The 26,794-nt window shown below is 34.9% G+C and overlaps 6 protein-coding genes across 8 annotated transcripts; all 6 read right to left on the bottom strand.

Moving 5' to 3' along the window:
* Positions 1 to 1,806: 1,806 nt before the first annotated feature.
* On the bottom strand, positions 1,807 to 3,130 carry LOC125848288 (uncharacterized). Its single transcript, XM_049528137.1, has 3 exons — positions 3,018 to 3,130; positions 2,443 to 2,775; positions 1,807 to 2,193 (listed from the first exon to the last, which is right to left on the bottom strand). The coding sequence occupies exons 1-3, from the start codon at positions 3,121 to 3,123 to the stop codon at positions 1,847 to 1,849; spliced, it is 786 nt and encodes a 261-aa protein (XP_049384094.1). The 5' UTR covers positions 3,124 to 3,130; the 3' UTR covers positions 1,807 to 1,846.
* Positions 3,131 to 4,579: 1,449 nt separating this feature from the next.
* LOC125848347 (uncharacterized) lies at positions 4,580 to 7,222 on the bottom strand. 2 transcript variants are annotated; one of them, XM_049528201.1, is made up of 6 exons: positions 6,935 to 7,222; positions 5,780 to 5,852; positions 5,632 to 5,691; positions 5,269 to 5,310; positions 5,126 to 5,182; positions 4,580 to 4,977 (listed from the first exon to the last, which is right to left on the bottom strand). In XM_049528201.1, the coding sequence occupies exons 1-6, from the start codon at positions 7,138 to 7,140 to the stop codon at positions 4,885 to 4,887; spliced, it is 531 nt and encodes a 176-aa protein (XP_049384158.1). In that variant the 5' UTR covers positions 7,141 to 7,222; the 3' UTR covers positions 4,580 to 4,884. The 2 variants fall into 2 exon arrangements, 1 of the variants encoding a protein (XP_049384158.1); XR_007444509.1 differs by lacking the exons at positions 5,780 to 5,852; positions 6,935 to 7,222 and having other exon boundaries at positions 4,876 to 4,977; positions 5,269 to 5,397; positions 5,632 to 5,713.
* Positions 7,223 to 8,799: 1,577 nt separating this feature from the next.
* Positions 8,800 to 11,837, bottom strand: LOC125848428 (pectinesterase-like). Its single transcript, XM_049528293.1, has 3 exons — positions 10,574 to 11,837; positions 9,608 to 10,372; positions 8,800 to 9,235 (listed from the first exon to the last, which is right to left on the bottom strand). Exons 1-3 carry the CDS (start codon positions 11,580 to 11,582, stop codon positions 8,946 to 8,948), a joined length of 2,064 nt encoding a protein of 687 aa, XP_049384250.1. The 5' UTR covers positions 11,583 to 11,837; the 3' UTR covers positions 8,800 to 8,945.
* A 387-nt stretch (positions 11,838 to 12,224) lies between these two features.
* LOC125848063 (probable pectinesterase/pectinesterase inhibitor 41) lies at positions 12,225 to 15,254 on the bottom strand. The gene is made up of 3 exons (XM_049527860.1): positions 14,711 to 15,254; positions 14,235 to 14,594; positions 12,225 to 12,928 (listed from the first exon to the last, which is right to left on the bottom strand). Exons 1-3 carry the CDS (start codon positions 15,252 to 15,254, stop codon positions 12,225 to 12,227), a joined length of 1,608 nt encoding a protein of 535 aa, XP_049383817.1.
* A 1,792-nt stretch (positions 15,255 to 17,046) lies between these two features.
* LOC125848054 (putative pectinesterase/pectinesterase inhibitor 22) lies at positions 17,047 to 19,081 on the bottom strand. The gene is made up of 2 exons (XM_049527849.1): positions 18,096 to 19,081; positions 17,047 to 17,928 (listed from the first exon to the last, which is right to left on the bottom strand). Exons 1-2 carry the CDS (start codon positions 19,051 to 19,053, stop codon positions 17,258 to 17,260), a joined length of 1,629 nt encoding a protein of 542 aa, XP_049383806.1. The 5' UTR covers positions 19,054 to 19,081; the 3' UTR covers positions 17,047 to 17,257.
* A 529-nt stretch (positions 19,082 to 19,610) lies between these two features.
* Positions 19,611 to 26,434, bottom strand: LOC125848042 (F-box/LRR-repeat protein 3-like). 2 transcript variants are annotated; one of them, XM_049527829.1, is made up of 8 exons: positions 26,200 to 26,429; positions 25,328 to 26,102; positions 25,108 to 25,233; positions 23,853 to 23,957; positions 23,355 to 23,754; positions 22,802 to 22,931; positions 22,428 to 22,722; positions 19,611 to 20,140 (listed from the first exon to the last, which is right to left on the bottom strand). In XM_049527829.1, exons 2-8 carry the CDS (start codon positions 25,949 to 25,951, stop codon positions 19,895 to 19,897), a joined length of 1,926 nt encoding a protein of 641 aa, XP_049383786.1. In that variant the 5' UTR covers positions 25,952 to 26,102; positions 26,200 to 26,429; the 3' UTR covers positions 19,611 to 19,894. The 2 variants fall into 2 exon arrangements, with proteins under 2 accessions (XP_049383786.1, XP_049383795.1); XM_049527838.1 differs by lacking the exon at positions 19,611 to 20,140 and adding an exon at positions 21,231 to 21,341 and having other exon boundaries at positions 25,328 to 26,434.
* Positions 26,435 to 26,794: the final 360 nt, after the last annotated feature.

The raw sequence follows: 26,794 nt of genomic DNA, 5'->3' as shown, positions 1-26,794 counted from the left end.
CAAATAGACACATGTACAAACCACAATCACTGAAAAAAATTTGAAAGAAAAATCATTTTACACCATTTTCATACCAATGTTAAAAATTTAAATACATTAATGAAGAAATTGAAAAAGAAACCTTCCTATTAGAAAAAATTCCAATTTCATATCAATATTAGTCATAATTCATACAAAACAGGGTAATTTAACAATTCATACCATTTGCATACCAATTTAACAACTCATACCATTGGGCTACTGATATCAAACCAATTTCATACTAATGTCAAAACACAATTCATACCATTTGCATACCAATATTATATCACATTTCATATAATATCTCAAAATCATATATTAAAGTCAGATTCATATAAATATTATTCACATTTCGTACAAGTTTCACCCAAACAAAAGTTTCGAAACAACAATAAGCATAATGTGATATTTTTAGCAAAAAAATCACTAATTTGAATAATGTGAAAATAAATTAAATATAATACTTACCCTAACAACTTTTTTTGCCTTTTTTGGATATTCGAATTTTTGATTCCTTCTTTTTTGTTGTTCTTCTTGTTGATGGTTTTGAAGATTGAGCAATTTCTACATTTGTTATTTTTTTTCTTTTTTTCTTTTTTATTTCACTAACAAAATCAGAATTCGAATCAAAAGGGGTTTCTACAATTTTCCCCTTCCTCTTCTTTCCCTTTTGATTTGCCGGACTCACCATTTTCTTTGCTTCGTTTTTTTCTCCTTTTGATCCTTCGACTGAGAGGAACCACACTTTGTAGGAATTTCAACATTCTTCGTGTGTAGATCTCATCCCACCATTAAATCATATAAATGTGGGAGTTCTACTGATTTTCTTTTTGAATGAAGAAGACGAACGTTGAAGATAGTGAGAGAGAAAAAGTTAGTTCTCTGTAAAAGAGAAACGTGGGGGTTGGGGTGTGGGATTTACGTGTGGGTAAAAGAGGAAGGTGGGGGTTGCTGTGTGAAATGTGGAAAAAAATTCCTAAAATGGTGTAAGAGATAATGACAATTGATTCTCTAATATTAATGTTATTTCTCTTACTTATTAATTATAATGTAATTATAAAAATAATAACTAATTAATTAAATAAAATAAATAAAATTATAAATTAAAACTAATCTGTTAATATTAAACTGTTATAAGTAGTAATATAAAAAAAATACATCTAAAGGCTGTAATATTAAGCCTTAAATAGATATATGAGGTGATTTTTCCTACTATTTATTTGTGAAAGCCCAATTCTTGATAAGCAACGACAGAAGAAAATCGGACCAACTGCTTGTGAAGAGGTCCATTAATATTATCTATCGATGCACGTCTTGTTTCTACTACTAGATACTCCCTCCATTTTATATTAATTGAATTGTTGAGGCATTTTTCATTTTTAAATTAATTTAATTTTTCAATTTTCAAGACTATTTTTAAAATATTCTTCCAATTTTACCCTTTATTTGGATTTTTAATGTGATGAGTTCAATAAAATTTAATTAATGTTTAGTTATTTTAATTATAAATTTGACAATAATTAATAAGGGTAAAAATAGAAAACTATGTTCAATTTATGTCTTAATCTACTTTTCTTAAAGGGTGTCAAAAATTCAATTAATATAAAATGGAAGGAGTACAAAGTTATTTTGTTATTATTTTTATACTGAGGGAATTAAACATGTATACAACCAACCATAGCATAAACAAGTGACTCTTTACAATACAAGAAATAAATATTTCTATCAAATCATCAGAGAGATAATTGTGATAGATATACATATTGCGATAACGTACGTGTATATATGTTGTACACATTTATTAGTAGCACAATATCTAATCAATTCAATATTGAGAAGGAGGAGGAGCTGCATCAGAAACTGGATCATTGCCGGCAGTCACTGGATCATTGCCGGATGGAGAAGCTGCATCAGTCACTGGATCATTGCTGGCAGGAGAAACTGCGTCAGTCACTGGATCATTGCCGGCAGGAGAAGCTGCATCAGTCACTGGACCATTGCTGGCAGGAGGATCTGCACCAGTCATTGGATCACTGCCGACAGGTGGATTTGCATCAGTAGTGCCACTAGAAACAACCGGAGCAGCTGCACCTGAACTTAGGGACGCGGACTGAGACATTCCACGGCGTGGACGAGTTTTCTGAGATGCGCACATTTTTCGCAAAGATAATCCTGCACATATGTATCAAATAAAACAAAGAGGCCTAGCTAGCTAGTGTAGCTAATTTTATCAAATGCCCTGGGAATACTCTAATTATAATGTGAAGTTTTAAATTTGTATCAACTACCTTGTGAAGATTTGAAATGATCACTTTGAAATTTGGTTTCAAATGAATATAGTAATTTTCCCTCTCAAAATTTCAATTTATTCTTTCAAGTGTTCAAACAGAAGTTTAATAAAATATTATCCAAACACCTCACCTTCAGCAGAAGCGACAGTGGAGTAAAGATCGATAATGTTGGGGCAATTGTTGTAACAGTGATGTGAACATAGCTTGGCAATGAATTTAGAATCAACAAGGGCATCTGAAGAGAGGCCAAGAGATTGCCTATCAACACCACATGCACCAACGCATTCATCTGTCTCTATATATTCCTGCAACATTTTATTACTTGCAAATGCTTCTGAAGTCTGGCACTCCACTTCAATATTTCCTTCTTCAGACGGGCGACTCTCCAGCACACACCTCTTTCCGTCTGATGCAATTGAAAGCGCACACATTTCAACTGGTAGTTCCTCGCATATCAACTCACCTGAAAGATAACTTAAAACAAAATATTATAATAACAAAACTATACTAGGTATTACTCCATTTTGTCTGATCTTGACTTGACATAGATTTAACAAAATAACTTTTAAATTTTGTGGTCTTAAACTAAAAATAATATCTTTTAAACATGTCACGTAGAAATTTAGAATTAAAGAGTTAGCAAAACAAATAAATTGAAACCGAGCTAAGGAGTATCAAGGATGAAGAAGAAATTAAAGATATTACCAAGAGCTCCTTGGAGGAAGAAGGATAAAGCAAAGAAGAGTATGAACTTCATATTGATTGATTCCGAAAAAAGATAAGAGGGAAGAGACAGTGATTGTGTTTGCATTGAAGGGAATATATAATTTTGGAAAGTGAGAGTTTATATAGAGCTTCCTAGGGTCAAAATAAACAATTCTTTTATCCTAGGAAGTCAAAATAAACAATTTTTTTTTTATGGCAGAGGTCAAAATAAATTGGAAGGGAGAACTTGTAGTCAACTGGTTTTCCATATAATCAGGACAGATTCACCTTACAAAACTAACCATGTCCAAAAGAAAAGATCATGTAATAAGTTGATCAATATTTTTTACTATTATAAGGTTGCATGAATAATGTGAAGTTGCTGGCAGATTGTCATTGTCTATGGAAAGTACAAAGATGAGCAAGTCTTCAAGATAAGCAAACCGTAACACCGTTCTTTGCTGGCTGTTTGTCTTTTGTACTAGGTGGAGTTGTAACACGAGAGAAAGCTTACGTTTATACATAAAAAGAAAGGAAAGTACCAAGTTTGTTTCTTCTAATTTTAGTAAGTTTTTTTTTTTTTCTTCTTTAGTTGTTTGTATGTATTAAATAGTAATATTAATGACCTCCTTTCGTCATTTCAAGTAGTGCCAATATTTGGTTGATGAGCGTTGCGCAGTCGAATTTTGGGATTTTATGTGTGTTGGGACTCTGGCTATTCATTTCACATGTATTATGTTTAGGATTAGGAAGAAAAGATAACCTTCAGCAAAACTTAATTTTGGCATAATACCTACAAAATTTCTACAAAATCATCTGAAAGAAGTATGAATAATAAGTTTCAATTACAACGATTGATGCAGCTCTTACGCAACACATTCATCCAAAATGCGTGAAAATTCACTAAACTTTAAATTAATACTCCATAATTATAATTTTAGAAGTACAGTAAGCTCAGTACTAAAAACCTTAAAAGAACGATCCATCAAGATTATATCTTGAATCCTCTTTTAAATAACTAGGAGTCTTTGATAGAATGTGGTATATAGATAGATTTACCATGATTTAGAACAAACAATCCACCCTGTAGATTTTGGCTTAGGTAGTTAACTATATCCATGTCAATAAATATATTTTCAGTATCTTCATTTTAATTAAATCCCTTTTAAAATAATATGAATAGTCAGGCTAAGACTCGCAATGGTACCTTCAATTCATTTTATTTCTTGTTCTGTAGTAAGTAGTGTATGCACATCTAAAATCTCCAGAATCCTGAGTCTTTTTCAAAGATGGACTTCATACAATAAGAACAAATGAAGGCTGAAGCTAATATAAATTAAATCACAGGAGATGCCCTACTCACTAAGCAAGGTCATAAGAGTTCCTACTCTCTGCCTCAACCAATAAGGCAGACAGATTTAACGGCATAAATTTAATTTCAATCACCTAATCACATTAGGTAAAACAAGGGGCGGGGTAAATTTGTACTAGTCAAATATAAGCATATATCAAAAATCGAGACATGGTGTCTGAAATTAGACACAGTTCAGTTTGTAAGTTAGTTATCCTCAGAAAACAAGGGTGGTTTCGTCCCATAAAAGTCACCAATGATCAGCCAAAACACTTCAATAATTTAACATTACATTGTATGGTATTGTAAAACCATATATGAGAGCTTAATGCTATAGTGCTTTCACATACTTCCCACACTGGTAGCAGCAGAAATGCAGAAGCATGGTATTGAACTACAACTGGACGCTGAATCCAACCAACTGTATATAATGAGAACACTGATACTTGATGATATATTGCTTCAACATTTGCTTGGACGTGCGGGAAACTAACACCAACTTTTAGGCTTCAATAATCAATCATAACTTGCATTCAGGAATTTGAGTAATTCATTTCGTTTACTCTCTGCTTCCTTATCCTCCTTTGTCTTGTCTAGCTTCAAGAGAATCTACAAAATAAGAACATTTAACCACTTACATTCCACAATAAGAAACGAAAGTAACACAGCTTTAATGCACCCATGTTTCAAGGTGATTAATACACAAGCTACAGGTAACAAACACCAGTAGAAATGTTCCCCAGAGAGATGAACATACCTTTTTTCCAGAGACAGCACTCCGACGGACCCCATCGTCTTTGTCACGACCTAAAAACTGGATTTGGTAGATTACACATGTGAAAAAAAGAAGGGAGAAAAATCCTAAAAGAGAACTACAATTTAAGTATGAAACCGTAAAACCTTAGAGAGCTGCACAGGGCCACTACTTTCCACCTGCTGCTTCTGCATATGGCTCGCATTGCCACCATAATCCACAAGCAAGTAATAAAACCATGCAAGTTATCGAGCATCCAGTCATCATGTCCACAGCTCCAAATTTGAAGAGCCATAAAAAACAAACAGGCAGAAAAATACTATAAGCATCTCATACTGTAACAAAATGCATTTACACCCAATAACTGAAATCTAAGTTCATATGGACTGTGAAACTGTACACTAACATTTATATGCTCAGTGTAATTATGTAAGACACGAGAACATAAAATGCAGAAGAAGTCTGGCAGAATAGATGAACACTGCTTGATCATGAGAACAAAAATCTACCTCTTTAATTTTATTCTTATGACGTTTTTGCCGGTGACTTTTCCCTTTCTCTTTATCCTTCTTCTAAAAAGACAACAAGCTGATAATATGTCAATTTTCAAGCAAAACATGTAATTGAATGAATAATAATCAGATCTTCTGAAGCAACCTCCTTTGTGCCTCTATCTTTATGTATGTGTCTTTTTGAACTGCTGACTGCTTCACGCTCACTGTCTGAAGAACTGTCGGCAAAAGAGATGTAACAAGATGGTTACAAGGAAAAAGGAAGCATCCATCTAATTGATAAAGACTGGCATGCAGTTACAAAGATAGCAAGAGGAGCCCTCCACAATATAACACAATCACACATTTGAAAATTGACATGTTAGTGTAAATACTAATTTAGGATAAATTTCATGGGTTAAACAGTTTCCTAAAATAGCACTTTTACTATAGGTTTTATGCTTTCTATGAGTAGTTTAACCTTTAAGGGTCACTTAGTTCAAAACAAAGTTGTCCCAATTATAATTCTGGGATTTTGGTATAGAGTTTTTCCTGGTTTTAGCTAATACCCACAGCCAAGCACGGAACAAATTTCATATAAAGTTTTATAAGATAAAACCCCTATATCCTTATATCCAAACAGCCTGTAAGAGAATAATACATTTCTAATAAAATATATTTGTATTAGCATAATATTGTCATGAAGCATGAGATGAGTATAAATGGAGTAAAATGGTCAGTGACAATTCATATAGACGAAGACACAGTTAGTTTGAGACAAGCGGAGTTGTTATTGGTGCTTGATTTAAGCTAACATCACTGCAAGTTGCAGTTCAGAAACTTTCTTTCCCTTGGTTGAGAAATAAATGACATTCTTTTCCAAATCGCAAGCCAACTTGCTACAAGTAGTCACCAAGCAACTTTCCTAACTTAAATAGAAAAAAACCAAGGTATCTGACATTACATTACCTAAAAGAACACTTTGACAGATTAGAACTTATTACTTGTCTGGCTCTTAATCCCCAGCTTTCCGAAATTAACAGTAAATTGAGAGGTATGGATAAGGCGCTAGGGAACACCTAATTATCTATTTATATTGACAAGGTGACAAATATCTTCGTGAAGAATACAGCAGTTCCCAATACTTTATAACCGATTTCAAGATAAGCAAATAATTTGAAGCAACCATTTGAATAACTCATATCTAACTAGCATTGATCCTTCGAATCAATTTACACGGCTAATTAACCCTAAGTTCATAAAGCAAGATCGTCAAATCCCTAAAATCATTCTCCATAAAACAAATTATGTATAAGTAAACCTGTAATCTTCGGATGATGAGGAAGAAGAATAGCTGTCGGACGATGAATGACGGCTACGACGACGTTTGGTGCGAGAGCGGCTCTTCTTGCGGATCTTGAGAGAGTCCTTATCTTTGTCTTTGCGGTTGCGCCGAGGACGCTTACGGTCCCGGTGAGCTGAAGACGATGAAGACTCCGATAGCGATGAGGACGAAGAGGCGGCCATGGAGATCGACCGATGAGCTGAGCGCTTTTTTTTCCCTTGTGAAGAGAGAAACGACAAACTGGTGCAAGTTGTATCTGCTTGGCGACGTTTCTTTGGATTTTACGTTTCTCGAAAGGGTAATCTTGGTATTATGCTAGTATTCCATTCAATAAAAGTAAAACCCCTAAACTTCAAACTTAAGGCTTGTTTGACAAAGATTTTTAGCGTTTTTGTTTTTTTCTTAGAAAAATAAAAGTATTATTTGAGAGATCTCATAGTTTTTGGATTGACTTTCTAGATATAGCTATTATTTTAATTTATTTTTATATTTTTATCGCCTAAAAATAATTATTTTAAAGTTTTTTTTTTAGTATCATAAAAATAGAAAAAAATACTTAAAATAAGTTAATTCAAAGGCCTTGAATTTGATATCAATTTAAGAAAATTAAGTATGATATGGAAATCCTAATTGGATAGACAAATGATCTTTATCTAATTTATTTTATAGGCTTTTTAAGGCATTATATAATAGAAGTTATCCTTAACGATGAAAGGATATTCATAGGTCTTACTTGACACATATGTATTGATATGATTTGTGCGAAAAAAATGAAATTAATTATGATAATGATGTTTAGCTATGATAAATGTAAATGGTGGCTATTAATAGTGATCGATAATAATTGTAGTTGTGGTTAAGGATAATGAGTGGTGGAATAGAGTTGATATTGGTGGACGACAATGACAATAATTGATAAAGGTCGACGATGATTGTAACAACAAATGAATATAATTAGCAAAAGTACTATTTCTGTAGAAATCTCTAACCATACACTTAATGATATTCAAATTTTAATCTCACTCCATTAAGTGATTTAAACATAAATAAAATAAACATATTTAATAATTAAGATAAAACTTAAAAAAACAAGCGAACTTAATAACTTAGATATAAATCATTAACATCTCAATCAAAGGATAAAATATTTTAATTAAATTTCTATTGAATTTGCACTTATTTATAACTCCACCCTTAAAATCACATTTTAAAAAGACTGATTAGATACAAATAAAAGTGTTTCCTAATTTGACAAAATAGGAACTGCTATAATTTTAAAAGCTCTTTTTCTCTAAAGAAGCTTTGACGAATTTAAACTAATCAATTTTCAAAAATTTAATCAAACAAACTTCTAAATTAGATATAATAAAAATTAAATATAAACTGCAATGAGCGATTAGGATACATCAACTAATGACACACTATTGAACTTTTTGACTAAATGGTATATATTCCTTCATAGTTAAATAAATATTTTGATTCAAATCTTATCGAAAATAAAAATAATTTTTTACAAATATAATTTTAGAATAATTGAGTTCAGGCAGAAGCCCTCTAAACCAACAACCACGCTGGCATACAAATTTTCATATTGTGAAATTATCAACAAAGACATGGGAAAGAGAAAATCCAATTATCTTACTATTTTCACCTAATTTCAAATATTCAAGCATTTATCATAACAAATTCCTAAATATACTCAAAAGACATTAAAAAGAAAGGAATATAATTACAGGTCACATTATGACAGAGAAAAATATCAAAATTATTTTTTTTTGGTTTTTTTCTTTTCTTTTTCCCATACACAGTTTTTATTTGTTCGAGCGGTTAGCAACAGTTGGGTTATATCTCCAAATAGTAGCAAAAATTGTTGATGGGAAAGGATTTGAATGAAAGCTGATAATGAAGGAATTCCAATCAAAGAAGCACATGATTATTCTCATCAAAAGCTTATAAACCAATTAGTCCCCAAACACCTAATTTCTTGTTAGGAGCTGCCGTCACTCCCACTACCCTGCAGCCAAATTTGTCCGCTCGGAGATTCCGCTGAGCTTGGTGCTTGTGCTGTCGCCTTATATTCATCTGTATCTGCTGCCGGAGATTCTGGTGGAGATGTTGACGGAGATTCTGCCGGGGACTGTGACTGAGATTCCGCTGGGGATTCTGACGGAGATTCCTCTGACGATTTTGACTCCGGGGCGTCTGCTACAGATTCTGTCGATGGAGCATCTGCGGAAGATTCGGTCGGGGATTCTGCGGGAGCTGCAACTCCATCCTCTGTTGGAGTAATGTTCACAAGGTTATCTTTTTTTTTTTTTTTTGTATTTAATTCAATTTTACTATTCTAAGAAATTTATCCGACTAGCAATAAAAAAAAAACAATAGTTTCGCGTCAACCCAAGCAAGTTGGAGTGTGGTAGTTCTATTATTGATTGATGGTTTTACAAATTCAATATAGTTTCTGGTTTTGTGTACATGTATGTATATATGTATGTTTGCATATAGCAGATAGATATGTACACGCATTTTTGTTTTATATAAAAAGATAATTTCTTTTTAAGAAGTTGTTTAGAAATGTTTTATGAAGCTTTTAGTAATTATTTCTAAAAACTGTCTAAAGGCGAGATTCATAAGAAGTTTTGTCTTTACCACTGGCGATGTCTTTGTATTCTTGGTCATCCACTGGGGAGTATACGATGGAAGAATCAGATTGTGGTGGCGATAAGAAAAATCCTGAGGTATAAGGGACACCAGTAGATGGTATCCACAAATCGGCATCTATGAAACTTGATGTTGTGAATCGTTGAACACGTTCGATAGGAAGTTCCTTAACACCTGACCATCTTACACGATCTGTTTTGGATGATCCTGACCCTTTATTGTTGAATTCAGTATAGAATAGTGTCTCAAAAGCGAATGTTTTGTTCCATTCCAACCATCCTTCTGGCTGAATCAGATCATCTATATTAGATTCCATTATGATAGTTCTTGAATACTGTTTCCATGGACGACCAAGATATGTCTTGACTTCCCCCTTGACCTCATTATAAGATTCATCAGCCACAATGCTGCAGTTTTGAAAGACAAGTCCCGTTGGCTGGCGGGCATCTGTCCTGCCTTGTGCTGTCACAATGCAGTGTTGTTCTTTCATAGGCTTTCGTACCGCGAGAGTGCAGTTCTGGAACACAGCAGCAGCATCCCCAAAAACAAAATCGATGGTGCCTCTGATCGTACAATCCCGATAAAATTGTCTATAGGTGTGGGCACAGAGAGTGTCTTGGTAACCGTCCACATGGCAATTGTAGAAGATTGATTTATCTGCTGCCACTCTCAAAGCTAAGGCCTGGTGTTTATCTGGACCAGCAGTGTTCTCGAAACCAATGCCCTTAGCAACGAAATAGTCTCCCATTATAGCTACAATAGTCACAGTTACTCTTCTATTAAATCACAAACAACAGAGCATGAAACAATTATATGTGTAGTGTTATGAAATAAACTCCCTCTGTTTCATTTTTTAGAATAGACCATAAGAGAAAAATGTCATATAAAATGAAACAGAGGGAGTAACTCGTATTTAACTAATGTATAAGTAATTTGTTGTGTACCAAAACTTACCAACAGTTGAAGTTTGATAGGTTGGAATGCCATCTTTGAAGCTTTGGTTTCCGGTGATTCTGGTCTTGGTCGGACCATCCCCAATGATCACCAAATTCGACATGGTGCTAAGAATCTCCACTTTCTCATTATAAACACCCTCTTTGATGTACAGAACATAAGTCTGGTTTCTATGCTCTGGGATGTGTTTGAGAGCGTCATTTATAAACTTGTATTTGCCTGATCCATCCTTGGCAACAACCACATCGGGTTTGATTTCGTTAGACATGTTAACAGCAAGAAGTCTGCGCCTTCCCACATCAATCCAATCAGGTAACAACTCAATTCCATGACCCAAAACAGGGGTATCATCGAAAAGGAGACGACGACGATTGGAGCCTGCGTTGAGGCTTGTGAAGACATCGGAAATCTCGGTGATCATTGAAAGGGCATTGCTAGTTAGCTGCATAGAAATATTCAGTGCCTTTTTCATTTTCTCCCCCGCCTCTCCGGTAGTGTCCTCAAAGCCATCCAAGCAAGTTTCTTGATATGTAATTGCACCACTCAACCAAATCTTCAAATCAGCAATCCAATGACTCAGGTCATTGAACTCAAAACTTTCGAATTTGAGATGTGTTCTATTGAGATCATTAACGGCTTGCAACGCTAGCATCTCACAGTTCTCCAGGGCCATTTTTGCTCTTGGATCCTTCTCAAGCTTTTGCATGAATGTTGAATTGTCAATTGCTTCCTTAATTTTCTTAATTGTCACCTGAAATGACATTTGGATAAGGTCTTTGGGATCTGAGGAGCATTCACCCGTTGCCTCAAGGCTCTCAACACATGTAGTTTGATACTGTGTAGTCTGGCATATGGATTCAATAGCTTTTTTCGTACTCGTTACATCTTTAGCCTCAGCCTCTTTATCATTCCAATTCATCGTTATGACTACTGCAACTACCATAGCCACCAAGATTAATGAACATACACCAATAATGGTGAAATTCCTCTTACGATTATTTCCCGCCATACTTGATCTCTACTCTTAAATGTATTAGATATTGTAAAACAAATAATTAGAAATATTACTGCTTCACGTTCAATTCACCAAATTGTAACGGAGAAGGGCCTGGAGGATTGCTCTTGACCCTCTCCTCAAAATGGCTGAAAAAAGAACGAATGAGATTAAAGTCAAGTTATAGCTTTTCCCCAAACATTGTTCTGTTCTGGATAAGAAGCTTAGAGGGAAACAAGCATATTGACAGAGGATAAAATTGAAAGTTGTTCATTTGTGTCTTATTATAGGTTCCAAAAAGCTAGGAGATTTTTAACACCATCCATCAACTCCTATTTTTTTGAATGATCAATATTTAAACCTAAACTTACGGGGATAAAACAGTGATGTTTAATCATGGTCCGTTTGGCAACTTTTTATCCATTCTTTCTACACGCCTTAAACACACGAGTTATACTTAACCATAACTATAAATATCATATGAACACGTTTATTTACGCGTTTACAGGCTAAATAACCAAGAAATGAATGCATCACATAGTAAAAGAAAATAAAATAGGGGTGAAAAAACAAATACATAATGAATTAGATAGAGTGATGCACTTGGAATTAGCTGAAGAACACAACCAAATAAAGAATTAAAAAAATTCTTGCTTATTATAAATATAAACTACCAGTGTAAGGGACTCCAGTCCAAGGCAGCCAATAATTCCCGAATATGAAATTGGAGACAGTGAAAGAAGATGCATCCATATAACTAATTTCACCGCGATAACCATGCCATCGGACCCTTTTACTGGTGTCCGATCCTCGACCATCGTTCTTAAATTCAGCATAATACAACGTACTCAGCGCGAAATTGTCTGTCCAAATCGACCAACCATCAGGATGAATAAAACTATCCAAAAATGATCGCATATAAACAGTTCTCGAATACTCTTTCCACGGCCTCCCTAAATATGTCCGTACTGGTTTTGTGCCAGTATACGAGGCCAACTCAATAGACGGAGTAATGGTACATTTGTGAATGGATATGCCTGTGTTCTGGTTAATATCTGTTCTGCCCTGTGCTGTAATTGCATTAAACTGACCGGGCAATGGAAGACGCGGATATATGTTACAATTTTGGAAAACAACAGCCGAATTTCCAAAAATGAAATCTATAGTCCCGTAGATATTACAGTCCTTGTAGAATTGCCTCAGAGAATGTGTGTAAAGTGTGTCTTGGTAGCCTTCAAAGCTGCAGTAGTAGAATGCGGATAGATCAGCGCTATTCCGAACGGCTACAGCTTGGAACTTTGCTGCTCCTGCTGTGTTCTTAAACGTAATGTTCATTGCTACAAATCCTTGCCCATCTACAGCTGCATCAGTCATTATATACATTTAGATCCATGAAAAAAATAATTAAATGAAGTTATGTGCCTCAACAGTGTTAAACGAATAACTACTCGTAGTGAAATACGCTACTATAACAGATTAATTATACTAGTGTAAAAATTATTTACAATGTCATGTGTAGTATTTCCTCTGTCCCAATTTATGTGACACCTTTTGTTTTTCGAGAGTCAAACAGTTTAAGTTTGATAGGAAATTTGCGCATGAAATCATCAATTTTTTTGAAATGAAATTTATATATTTGTAAACTACGTAAAAAGTACTATAAGTCACAACAATTGATAATTCAAAATGTTTAAAAAATCTGTGAAAACTTTACGGTCAAAGTTAGACTTGTTTGAATCTCGAAATCCAAAAAGTGCCACATAAAATGGGACGGAGGGAATACAATTTAAAAAGAAAGTTGGTATGTTCTTTCCCGATAATTGTAGTGCTTATTAAGTAGGCTTTATTAGTTATTATCGTTTGTCTTCCCCCAACCAACCTCAAATCCTCAACCATTATAATTTTCACTGGTAATGATAATACTGCTATATATACTACTCCATACAACTGGCTTTATAGTAAAGATTCATGTACTCCCTCCTTTGCATGTTACTTGGTTCCTGTACCAAAAATAAATGTTTTATTATACTCGTCTATTTTAACAAATTATGAGAATTTTATTTCTTTTTTGCTATACTACACTTAGTATTAAATAACTATATAAAATAGTAATAGTCAAATTTAGAGGTCCAAAGCATTATTAATAATGTTAATTTAGTACTCCCTCTGTTCCTTTTAATTGTCCATTTTTTACTTTTTATTTGTCCCTTAGTATTTGTCCATTTTTGACAAATCAAGAAAAAACAATATGTTTTACATATTATACCCTTAATTTATTTAGAGAATTAATGTTTTTGAAAGAGGTTGAATCTCTTTAATGAGTAAATTGATTTTGGTATTTTATTATATTAATTATTATTTTCTTAATAAGTGTGTCAATTCAAAAACGGACAAAGGGATAAACTTTCTTAAGGAATTGTGTCATGTAATAGAGGGAGTAAGATTTAGATGACTAGGATATCATATAGTTATTTTATTTAAGAAGCTTAAATAAGAGTATATGACTTCTAGTCTAGGAAATATATAATCCTTAAACAAAGGACATGGGAACTGAATATGCACAGAAATTATCATGGGCGATTTTTTCTCTTCCTGTAAAATCTTTAATAAATTATGCTCTTGTAGCATAGTAGTACTCGAGATCTGGTATATATATTCCAAACTTACCAAATGTGGCAGAATTAAAAGTTGTCCATCCATCAGGTACATTTCGATTCCCAGTGATTATAGTTTTGTCTAAGCCATCTCCAACCATCATCAAATATTTCTTGTTTGCAGCAATGGAAACATACTCATTGTAGACACCAGCAACCACATATATCTGATAATAGCCTTCATCTTCTATGCTATCAATTGGGGCAGCTGCGATCGCGTCGTTGATACTAGTATAGTTCCCACTTCCATCTGGATTCACCACCACCTTTTGTCTAATTTTCAGCATACTCACACTTATAAAATCACCTACAACAGAACCAGGATTCCATCCTTTCTTAAAAAGTGCAAGTGACACACTGCATATCATACTACCTGTTGAAACAGACATAATACAATTAAGTAAATTAAAATCGTGCTAGCTCTCTCTAAACAAAACAAGCTCTTAAGCTTTTAAATAAAAAATGATCACAAACTTCAACACTACGTACCTTTAGAAATTAAAGGTGTAATCAGGTTAGCAACCGGTAAAACAGAAGGCGCATCTAGAAGACCTTCCAAACATGTTTGTTTATTAGTAATAGTTGCACTAAGCCATGTTTCACCATCATTTGCATCTGAATTCTCAAGTGAGTTATTCGTTTTCTTAGCAACATCGGCAGCATTTAGTAATAAATCAACGTTTAGGCGAAGGAGATACTGGCAATCATTGAGAGCAGAAACTGTGCTTTTAGGCAGTAATAGATAATTTAGATTGAGGAAATCAATAATTGAGTTAATAATCTGATTAGTTGTTGAAAGGGAAAGCTGAATGGAGAGCCTTCCTGAGTCATAAATGTCTATAGAATTGTTTGGAGGGAGTAAGGTTTTGCAAAAATTAGGAAAAGGGGTGATGCTACAAATTCCATCAGAAGAGAGATCAAATGCATGAGAGGCAGTGAAAAAGGACTGAATTATGAAGAATACTATAATAGAATGTGTGAATGCCATGGCAAACAAATGAATAGCTAGGCTTATAAATATGAAGACATGCATTTATATAGCAATTAAGTTTCATAAGCAATTGTCATTTTTTTAATAATATATAGTTGGATTTGATTGATCATGGTGCAACTTGGATACCATGGTGTTGAAAAGTGGGCTATATTTTATATTGGTAATATATCTGATTCTCGGGGGTTGCAATACTTTTCTTATCATGCAAAATTTGCAAGCAAAGTCAAGATGTACCTAGTGAACTTTTAAAACTTTCAAGCCTGAGTATTTAAATTCCATCTTGAATTAGGAAGGATTTGTTGGGTTAAAATAATCCAAATTAATATACTTTTTAATATGCGAGAATATTGTTCATTTTGAATCAAATCTATATGTTGATTCCCCCCCAAAAGCTTTACACCAGTTAGATAATGATCCAACAAACTCCCCCCACCCCAAAAAACAAAAAAAAATTAAGGAAAAAGATTTTCTCCTTTTTAACGAATTAAGTACCCATATTTGTTCATATTCTTGTGGGTAAAAAATAGATTGAAGTTCACATTTTACCCAATTGAAATATAAATGATCTAATTAATTTAAAGATTAATTGTGTGCCACTGATATTAACCGAGTAACTATGGTCACCAAATCCCACTAGGATATTTTTTGTGCATGCATCTTTGAAACAAAGATATAAAGGTAGTAAAAGACACTAAACAAGATTCTACACAATCACACTATCATCTCCATACTCATCTCGCTAAATCATTGATTTTGATGTCAATTATTGGGCAAAAATAATACAAAGACAAACTTGCACAGTTTTTCCTATAAAGCCACCTTACATGAGTTACATAAGTAGCTAGCTTTATTTTTCAGCTAGCTATTAATATGAAGCTTTGTCATACGCTTGCAACAGGTTCTCCGTCACGATTAAAAGGGAAAAGATTAAATAAAGGTGCATTCCACACAAAAGGTAGGAGAACAATTCTGAATAAAAAGAGTTTCATTTTATGGTTCTTTCATATACATTTTTTTTAATTGAATGAACGTTCTGATTCTCAATTTATCAAAATACTTCAATTGATACACACAAGAAATAGGCTAATTCAACAGTCTTTTGTTCAATTATACAAAAATAAAATTGCCCTTGTTTTACTGACCATTGATGATTGATCATGGATGAGATAATTTTGTACTAGTAAATGACTAATGTCAAGAATTGTTGCTTCAATTGTCCTTTTGAGTACAAGGTCAGGGACAAATCGGCACAACTTACAAAGACAAATTTGTCTTGCCTTTATCTTGAAGTATCAATAGAGGGTAAGAACATCACTATTGACTACGTTGCATTAAGCAATTAAAAAGCCTAAAAACATAATTGTGCAATATATATATTTCACGTGGCAAATTATGCACATGGTAAGACAAAATTAAAATAGTAATCACATGATTTTAGGAGATTTCGAACTGTAAGTCAACTTTTTTGCTTTCACCAATTAGGAGTATTCTAATACAAAGAAGGTTCAATCATTTTAGACCTGAAGAAAAGATTATAAATTTAAGTTATATACACCGTTAATATTAGATATGGATAAATGTACATAACCAATTTAAGACGTGCCAAGCTGTGGAGATATCAAACATTCAATCCAGCGCATTCTGTTCCTCATCTATGCAATTTGACAACGTAACACAGCTAAACATAAGTCAACTTAAAACAAATCTTCTATATCTTGTCGATCAACACATACATATGATAAATTCAAGCACACTTATAAAATATTTAATCATAGACATGAGCTGTATGATATATTAATAAAAAGTAATGGCATGTTACGTTTCTAAAAATCAAAGTATACACATTTTGCAGTTTTCCTAAGCATTCAATGTAGTTTTTACACCTTACAGCTAATATTAGCCTTTGAAATTATATTTCAGTTTAACTGCATAAAATATCATGTGTAGTAGGGTATAACTATTGCTCTTCAATACAATGCCATTTTTGAATTATATACATAATATAATGAAACAATTAAACTATTACTATACGTTACTGCCGCTTAATTAGTTAGACCAGCTGAGAACTGGACGCCGGTGGCCGGCAACCACGACATGCCGTCGATGAAATGTTGAACAGTGAAGAAATTAGCCGATGAAGGATTTTTGATAATATGGTAGCCGGGCCACGTAACCCGACCCGTAAGTGATGATCCAGGCCCATAATTCTTATACTCACCATACCACAGACTATTCAAGGCAAAGTTGCCATACCACTCCAACCATCCTCTGGGCTGGACCATTCCACTCATGTAGGTATTCATGTAAACAGTCCTTGAATACATTTTCCAGGGCCGGCCCAAATAAGTGGGCCTAGTGGCGTAAATGTAGCTATCTTGGATCGAAAATCCAGTGCTTTGATCTGGGCTTTTTCGACCTTGGGCCGTGATTGTTACCTTCTGTAATGGAAGTGGAGGTCTAGTATAAATCTTGCAGTTTTGAAGAACTGCAGCACCATTGCCAAAAATGAAATCTATGGTGCCATAAATGTTGCATTCTCGATAGAATTGACGGAGTGAATGGGCGTAAAGCGTGTCTTGATATCCTTCCATGCTGCACCTGAAAAAGGCGGATTGGTCCGAATCCACACGAAGGGCCACACCTTGGAAGTTTTTAGGCCCAGCAGTGTTGCGAAATGTTATGTCTCTTGCAATAAATCCCTTGCCCGAAACAGCTGTTAAATGAAACAAAAGAGAAAGGGAACTAGTTGTCAGGTAGGTGTCTATTTGTTCAACTTTATACAGCTTTTGAAGTGAATAAATGTCAGCTGAGGTCAACTTGCATTTATGTATTATGTCTAAACAGAAACGTAGAAAAAAGGTTGATGAGAAAACTACGTACCAACAGTTGCAGTTCTAAAAGTAGTCCATCCTTGCATGAAATTTCTGTTACCAGTAATGACAGTGGCTCCAATACCATCTCCCAGAAGCATGATATTGGTTTTTTTCTTCTTCAAATCAATATTTTCATGGTAAGTTCCCCTCTTCACATAGATTACATATCTCCTGTTACTATAGCTTGGAGCCTCATTTATAGCCTGTGCAATTGACCGATAACGGCCGCTTCCATCTAAGGATACAACAGCATCTACATGCATTCCATTTGGATTAGAAACTAGCAAATCTTTGTCACCATTTGTCATCCACTCTGGATACTTTTGATTTTCATATGTTATATTCTCATTTCTTGGTGGTTTAAATGGTAAGCTATGCAATTGAACATACAAAGTTAGAACATTGCTAATGAGTTGTGTTACTTGTGTTAAACTTCCCTTGATGAAATGTTCGAGGTGTCGGTCTGTGCCTTCGAATCCTTCTAAGCATGTGTCTTGATTGCTCAATGCAGCACTCAGCCACGCCTTGAGATTTCCCTCATAATGAACATTCTTTGAACCAGCTCGGATTTTTCTCATTTCACCTAAGGACCATGCTAGTTCAGTGACTGAGAAATCGAGAAGTTCTTGGCAATCCTCGATAGCCATTTGATCCCTGGATGAAGCTGATAATGTGCTGAATTTTGTGATGGATTGAATGGTTAGCTTTGCTTGATTGAGGGAGTTTTGAATGGCTGCTTTGAGGATTGAATTGGGGTCCCTGTGGACAGGATCATCAAGATTGGATTGTATGTGTGAGAGGCATAAAGCTTGGTTTTGGATGTTGTTGCAAGCTTGAATGATCATAGCATGAGGATCAAGAGTAGGGGATCTTTGATATGGATGGAAAGTTTCATATTCATATTCAGAGAGAACTTGGTAGAAAGGTAAGAGAATGAGAATAAAGAGAAATTTGGTGATCCCCATATTATTTTTTTTGGATGAAGATTGGAAAAAGGGATGGCCAATTTAAAAGAAAGATTGATAGGAAGGGAATACAAATTGAGAATTGTTTGTCATGAAAGAAAAGGAAGAGAAAATTCTAAACATGGAAATATATGCTTTTCTCTATTTCCAACTATCAAGTTATCCTGCATGCCTTGTATGACATGGTTACAAAAAATCCCTTTTTTTACAATGTATTGTCAATTTTCTCATGCTGGCTAACTTAAATAGGCTACTTCTGGATACCTAAAGTGAGATTCTCCAGTGTGTGGGCTCCATTCTATATACTTTTTGGTTTGTAAAAAAATGTTGGCCTCCTCCTTCCTTTTCTACTTGTTAGTTTTCTGGTTCACATTTAACAGGGCCACAATAACCAGACAACAACATACCTAGTGTAATTCCACAAGTGGGGTATGGAGGGTAATATACATGCAGACCATACCCCTATTTTGGGTGGTAGAAAGACTGTTTCCGAAAGACCCTCAGCTCAAGAAGCAGGCGCAAAATGGCAAAGGGATTAAGAAGAAGATATTCTCTGCCATTAACTTTAAGAGATCCTCTTTTATGATGTTTCATCATTCATATAGTTGATCTCCAGACTGCAAAGGTACATAAGAAGTTTATACAATGAGTCCACACAAGTGAAGAGTCGCGCAAAATCTCTTCGGTGGACTTACAAAACAACATGATGGAAAATTTCTGCTTACTGATGTAATGGGAGAAGTTTTAGGTTCAACAGCTCAAACGTATTGGTAGTACCCCATTCATGTAAGTGGGGGGGTATGGTAACACACACTGGCATGTACTGTTGGGATATTGTACCTTAATCCCACCTAATCCTGCAACCTCTTGCCTTCAATGTCTTAACTATGTCCGGCGTAAGATGTAGTCTCAGGGAGGCAATCAACTTAACTTTTTTCAGCCGAACACAGGAAGCCCGAAGAGCAACCTCAAAGCCATTGGTTGACACGTTGTAAAGGTTTACGAGCTTGGCATCCTGCAACCGTGTCAAGTTCCCCATCACCATGCACAGGCCCACATCCGAGATTGCACAATGACTCAGATTAATCTGCCATCAAAGATTTATTTCAGCAGTTGTAAACAAATTCATAAGCCTCTATTCCCATTTAGGTATTCAAGGACACAAGAATGGTATGAATCGCACAAAATGTGCTTTATTTAGGAATACATGAGGACGAACGACAAAAATCTAGAAGAAAATCTGCTGCTTATACTACTGCATACATAACATAACCAAGCCCCAATGCATAGCAAGCATCAAGGGTGCCAACAACAGCTACATGCATCTACTCACAAATGAATTTAACCATACTTGCACAAACTGAGTCAATTCCGGCTAGTAGAACTTAGTGAGATTGACATGAAAATGTCTGTATTTTTTTTTTGATACGGCAAAATGTTTGTATTACACTTCTTGATTATGAGTTATGACCTTCATTTTGAACTCAGTCAACTTGACCAACTTAAACAAGTATATAACCCAGTTAAACTCATAAGAGATTGTTCATTAAACCATAAAAACATAGAGCAATAGCAAGGCAATCAATAGATCTGATGAATGCTCATTTCAGAGATCTACTAAACAAATGCACTGTCAAGTACATCTGATTCTTGAACAGACAACAATTATAAAATTCAACCAAGCATGTTACAACTTTCAAGTCGAGTATGGAATCAAAATTTTAAAATAAATAATTGTGCTACATGCCACAGCTTTGTGCAAGAAACAGTGACATGATTCTAACTGATGATCTGATTGAAAAGTGTAGTAACCATCATACAGATGCCTGTGAGAAAGGTGTTAAAACAGACGTCATGGTTGAACCTTGTCCTTTTATTTACAACAACAATAACTATGCCTCAATCCCAAACAAGTTGGGGTTGGTTATATGAATCCTCACTGACCATGTTTCTCCATTTAAACTCAACTCATGTCATTGTCATACCAAATAATATTTTTTTGAAAATGAGTTCAATATATAAATAATAGTAACACTAATATTGAAAGTTCTCTATATTTTGACTGACATATAAATTTATGGTAAGGTCAAAATACTCCCAGAAAAGCACTAGGTTCAAAGTCAACCTACTAACAAGCCTAAAAGGGTAAAACCTGTTCCCAACTAGTAAATATCACCTATTATGGATGTTTTTCTTCCATTTTGCTCTATCTATAGCTAAGTCTACATAGGTTCCAAAAAAACTGTAGGTCTTTCGAGACAACTTCATTCCATGTGATTCCTTTTGTCCTTTAATCAATATTGAAAAAATATAGTTAATCCTCAGATGGTCTCAATTTGACACCTCATGAGTATGCAGAAAAAAAAATCAACTCAAAAGTTCAAGTACGATCACTACCTGTTCATACATCACTGACACACTGTTGCTGGTAAGAATATTAAGTGACATGACATATCTGAAGCTAATAAACCTTAAAGGGAAAATGGAGTAAGTGTATATGTCAATTATTTGAGTTGGTAAACTCAATATCAAGTTTGATCAGTCAAAACGTTGTCGATAATTTTGCAAAAACTGTGATTGATATCCAAAAAGTAGGGGTATTCTGAACTTTTTAAGCATTACAAACAAGAATTGACCAGTTGATTAGGGTTAATGCAACATTCAGAGTCCTTTCAGTGTGGTGCATATAGTGAAATGATAATTCTCAATCCTGATGAATGGCCTACTAAGTCCAAAGGCAACAAAGTAGATATAGTTGCGAGAAACATAATTCTAGCATATCTTATCATGGGCCCAGAAAATTATACAAAAAGAGTTATCTAGCAAATCTACTAGTGAAACTTGAACCATTATGCACCGCCAAGATTACTACACTATTTTGAACTTCGAACAAAAAGAAAACCAGGACTGCTTGATCCCAACAAACAGTCTTTTTATAAAAACTGATTCAGTTTTATGAAAGACTTGAGGCCAAAATCTGTTGAAGTATTTAAAACCTAATTTATCACGGAAAGTTTTGTTAGACTCTCAAAAGTGAGCTGATAACATAAAAGGAGCACGGACTCTTGTAGCAACTAAATCAGAGTTACAGAGTTGCTGATAACTTCTACAAAAAATATATTCCTGGCACATATATAAATGTAATTGTGGACCAAGAGAAGAGAGTTATGTTGTGTCGAACAAAATTTTGAAAAAGGATTACAACTCAATTACTGTTCTCAGGATTTCGAGAAATGATAAAAACTGATCAAAGGTGTATAGTTATTTAACCATTATGAATCAACTGGTAATGCAGAAAGCACATGCCAAGCAGATTTAACAGCATCATACATTACAAGAAGTAGAGAGAGTAGTTCAAGATTGAGAAATTATACCTGTTGCAAATTCCTAGAGTAATAAGCAAGCGCCATGAAACCTGAATCATCAATGCTAGTACAGTCTTTCACATCCAATTCAGAAAGTCTCTTGCATCCCGTAGCAAGTGCTGTTAAACCAGTGCCTGTGACATTCAAAAGACTCCGCATCTCGAGGTCAGAGAGCTCTGGTAGATGGCCGAGACACTCAATTCCTCTATCAGTAACCTCACTGCAATAAGACAAGTTTAACTTCTGCATTCTTTTGCAACCGCTTGATAAAGCATAGAGTCCATCATCACCAATTCCTTGGCACCTGCAAATGGTTTTCAAGATACAATATAAGAAGACATTTTCAAATTCACAGGATAAGTTAGATGGGGCAATCACTTTACCGGTATAGATCAAGTTCACGAATCTCGCTGCAATTTCTAGCCACACAGTACAGTCCCTTGTCAGTAATGTTAGTACATAATCCCAACTTTAGGCATATAAGCTTTGTACATTTAGACAAGTTATAAAGTCCTGCAGAAGAGATGAGATGCAACACATATTAGTGCAGACCTACAGCATAGCTGAATTCCTTGCTTGAAATGCTTAATTTAAAGGTATGTCACCAACTGCACAAGTTTTGGAGTAACCATATCATCGAAGACTTAACACGAGGAGCCTTGAGACATGAATGCACAAAGCTTCACATGTCATTAAAAGAAGGAAAAGAAAAAGGAAGAACAAGAAAATTAGATGTCTTGCTCTTGAGGAATGGGAAGCCAACTCAAAAGCCCAAAACTTGAAGAATATAAAAATGGAAATAGAATCCAGATGAGACGAGGGAAAATCAGATGTCTTGCTCTGGGTCCTTCAGAATAAATGGAAATTTACCTTTATCTGAATGGTGACAGAATAAATACGTTAATAAAAACAAAAGAACAATGGCTTGTGCCTCACCAGTGTCATTGACTCCAAAACAATCAGTAAGATCAAGCTCCTCAAGTAAGGAACAATGTAATCCCAGGTGATATAGGCTCTTCTCTGTGAGTAAGTTGCAGCACTCCAACTTGAGGCACAAAACACTCCGGCAAGAATCTGTTATAGCTGATATTGCATTATCGGTAAGTTCGCTACAGCATGTGAGATTCAAGATATTTAAATTAACACCCCCTGATACCAGCTGGAGAATGCCCTTGTCAGTCACTCCTTTGCATTTTCCAAGCCCTATTTCGACCAAATATTTGCAATTGAAATTAATGATCTTGAAGAATGATTCAGAAACCGGTGCTCCATCAAGTATGAGCTTTTTCAGATTCTTTAGGTCCTTCAGCCCTTGGATGACTTTAGTAGGAAACTCCTGGTGCATCAAGATTCTCAATCTAAATTGCAGAACCAACATCAAAAACTCCCCAAGGAATTATTCAAAATGTAGGTTCTAACAACAAATTTACTCACATGGAAACAGTGACTAGCGTAGACTTGTAGCATTGAAGGATGTCCATTAATCAAGAAAGCTAAGGCAGATGAGCTTAGTCTGTCACACCTTGATACATCCAGTGCCTGTAAACATACAAGTTTCTGAATAGTTATGGCAACCCAAGAAACTTATGTACGCTCACTAACCTGACGAAAATTTCATGGCCAATTCTTCTAAGAGGTAAATTTGCCACATAAAATGCTAAAGCTTGAGCTTTAGAATACTAATTTCAGATATTCATGGATAGAAAATTGTTTTCCACTATAAATATAACTTGAAGAAAGAAGAAATACGAATGCAGCTGGTATGCTTAAAGATCACTAGAAAAAGTGAAAGTGGGATTCATAAAAAATACAAATAGATAGATAGATAAAGAGGGATCAGAACTAGATCATGCAGCATCAAGTGATGCCTTTGTTCGCCTACAGTCAGAATACCGGAAATATCACCAGCCATAAATCATATTTTCCAATAAGTATTTCCTGTATTCCAGATTCATGTGCTTACTGCATAATTTGGTCATCAGGAAAATGTCATATGCACTAACTGTCTCAAATTCCATCCATGACACCTGAAACGAGTCATTCACTCTGTTCCTTTTTATGTGACAATACTTTCTTATTTGTCTATTCCAAAAAGAATGACACATATCTATATTTGGATATAATTTTTTTAGTGACTGAGAAATCCATATGGAGCCAATCCTTTGGGCCAACCACAGCCTTTGACATTCGGGAATCTGTGACCAAAGACGCAAGTCCCTCAACCTTTGCCAATTGAACCAACTTTAACGTAAAACTTCTCATTCTATACTCAACGAGAAGCTTTTATAGCCGCATAGATGTTATGGCATGTTTAAGATAACAAGTTCCAAACTTTTTATAGCAATACAAATATTATGGCATGATTAAGACCACAAGTTTAGAAGTTTCCATTTTCTTCTTTAACTCGGTCCCAAGTTGAACTACGTCATATAAATTGGAACTGAGAGAGTTTAAGTTAACAAAAACAAATTTAAGCCCATCTTCACTCTATGATAAATAAATATAATTCCACAAGCTATAAGAAATTGTGTTTGCATACAAGGTTTATTTTCAATCTTAAAATCGGTAAAAACCAGATAGCAACATGGTAAAGGTCACCTTAAGAGAGGAGAACAAAATTCCAAAAAACAGCTATGATCTCATATTTTTCTACAATTGATCACAATAGTTTGACAAACGTGTTAATCACCTGAAGCGAAGGACACCCTTTTCCAAGGTAATGTAGTCCTTCATCGTCCACAATGCCACACCCAACCATAGCCAAAAGCTCCAACTTCTCCATACTGCTTATAGAATGCAGTGACACACTAGTAACCTGAAACAACACCAAATCCACATTTTCACAAACACAGTAAAGACATACACCTGATATGCTACGATCAAAAAGAAGGATAGTAAGATAAACAGACCTTTAAATATGAAATGTCAAGCTGCTTCAGTTGTGTACATTTCTTGGACAAAAAATCAATCCCAAGATCAGTAATTTCAATACACCACATCAAGCTAAGTTTCTCTAGGCATTGACACCCAATAGCTATTTTCGCCAAACCAACATCAGTAAGACCCAAACACCTGTCGAGCTTTACATCCCTTAAAGACCCACCAAAAGATAAAGCCGCAGCTTCCCTATCACCAAAACCCCAGCAGTAAGACACGTCAATAGACTCCAAAACAGGACAAGACTTCATAAGTATCTCTAACCCGGCTGATTTCAACCCAGTGGTTCGACTCAGCACCAGCCTCCTCAAGCTCCTACTCCAATCCGACAACCCATAACCCATCAGCATGGAAACAGCTCCGTCATTAATTTGGGGGCAAACGGAAAGGTCAAGGGAGTAAATACGTGGGAATTTGGAGAAAAGGGTTGTAATGAACTCAGGACGAAGGATCCGGAGATGGGTACGGTGGAAAGAGTCAACCCGGAGGAATGCTTTACAAACCAAACGGAAAGCTTTGCGGTCGGAATCATGGGTAATGAAGGAAAGAATTCTGATAAGAAGATCCTCGTTAAGAACAAACAAAGCAGAATCCATGAAAACTATAAGAAACAACAACAACAAAAACTACTTGTACTAAACCTCAATTCCAAGTTTCTTGGGTCGATTAAATGAATTCTAACTACTCATTTAAGCCCATTTGAATCCGTTTAACATTCAATACGCTGACATACAAATCTTGAATACTCTGTAAAAAAAAAAAAAAAAATCTCAACTAGTCAATACTTTCTGTTCGGATCTTCTTCTTCCCACCAAAAACTACAAGAAAAGAAAAGGGTTGTAACTGTATTATGTCGGGACAAAGAGGAAGAGGAGACGAGCGTTGAGAAGGGGTTGAAGGGTGGAAAAAGAAAGAGTACAAGAAAGACCAAAACGAGTCTTGCAGACAAAGATGATCATGGTAGATGCCTAATTCTCCGGCGATGTTTTTCAGGTTGGTATCGGAAATTCCTAGGTGCTATGACGACAGGTGTGCCATAGGTAAAAGAAGACAAGTAATGTGTGTGTGAGAGAGAAAGAAAGGATTGTTGATATTGGGAAGATAAGTGGAGTGGTGCTGGAGATGCATTTTCATTGATAAGTGATCTGTAAACTCTAGGATGGTGGCATGTTGATTGATGCCTACTAATAAGTGGCCAAAAATTAGGCATCTCACGTGAGAGCCTGCTGCCCATTTGAAATTTACTATTAGTATCTATCTTCATAAAAAATAATTAAGTTGTTTTAAACTTTCTAAATAATAGTAACAAATTGTATTATAAATATTCTTGCTTCATTTTTACTTGTTACTTAAAGCCTGTTTGACATTGTTGTTGGGTCAGAAGTACTTTTTTTTTTAGGAAAAACACTAATTATGAAAAATTAAGTATTTGACAAATT

This window comes from Solanum stenotomum, chromosome 1 (assembly GCF_019186545.1).
Source record: "Solanum stenotomum isolate F172 chromosome 1, ASM1918654v1, whole genome shotgun sequence".
NCBI lineage: Eukaryota > Viridiplantae > Streptophyta > Magnoliopsida > Solanales > Solanaceae > Solanum > Solanum stenotomum.
Note: the sequence above shows the minus strand (reverse complement) of the source record. Positions and strands in the feature narration are given on the sequence as shown.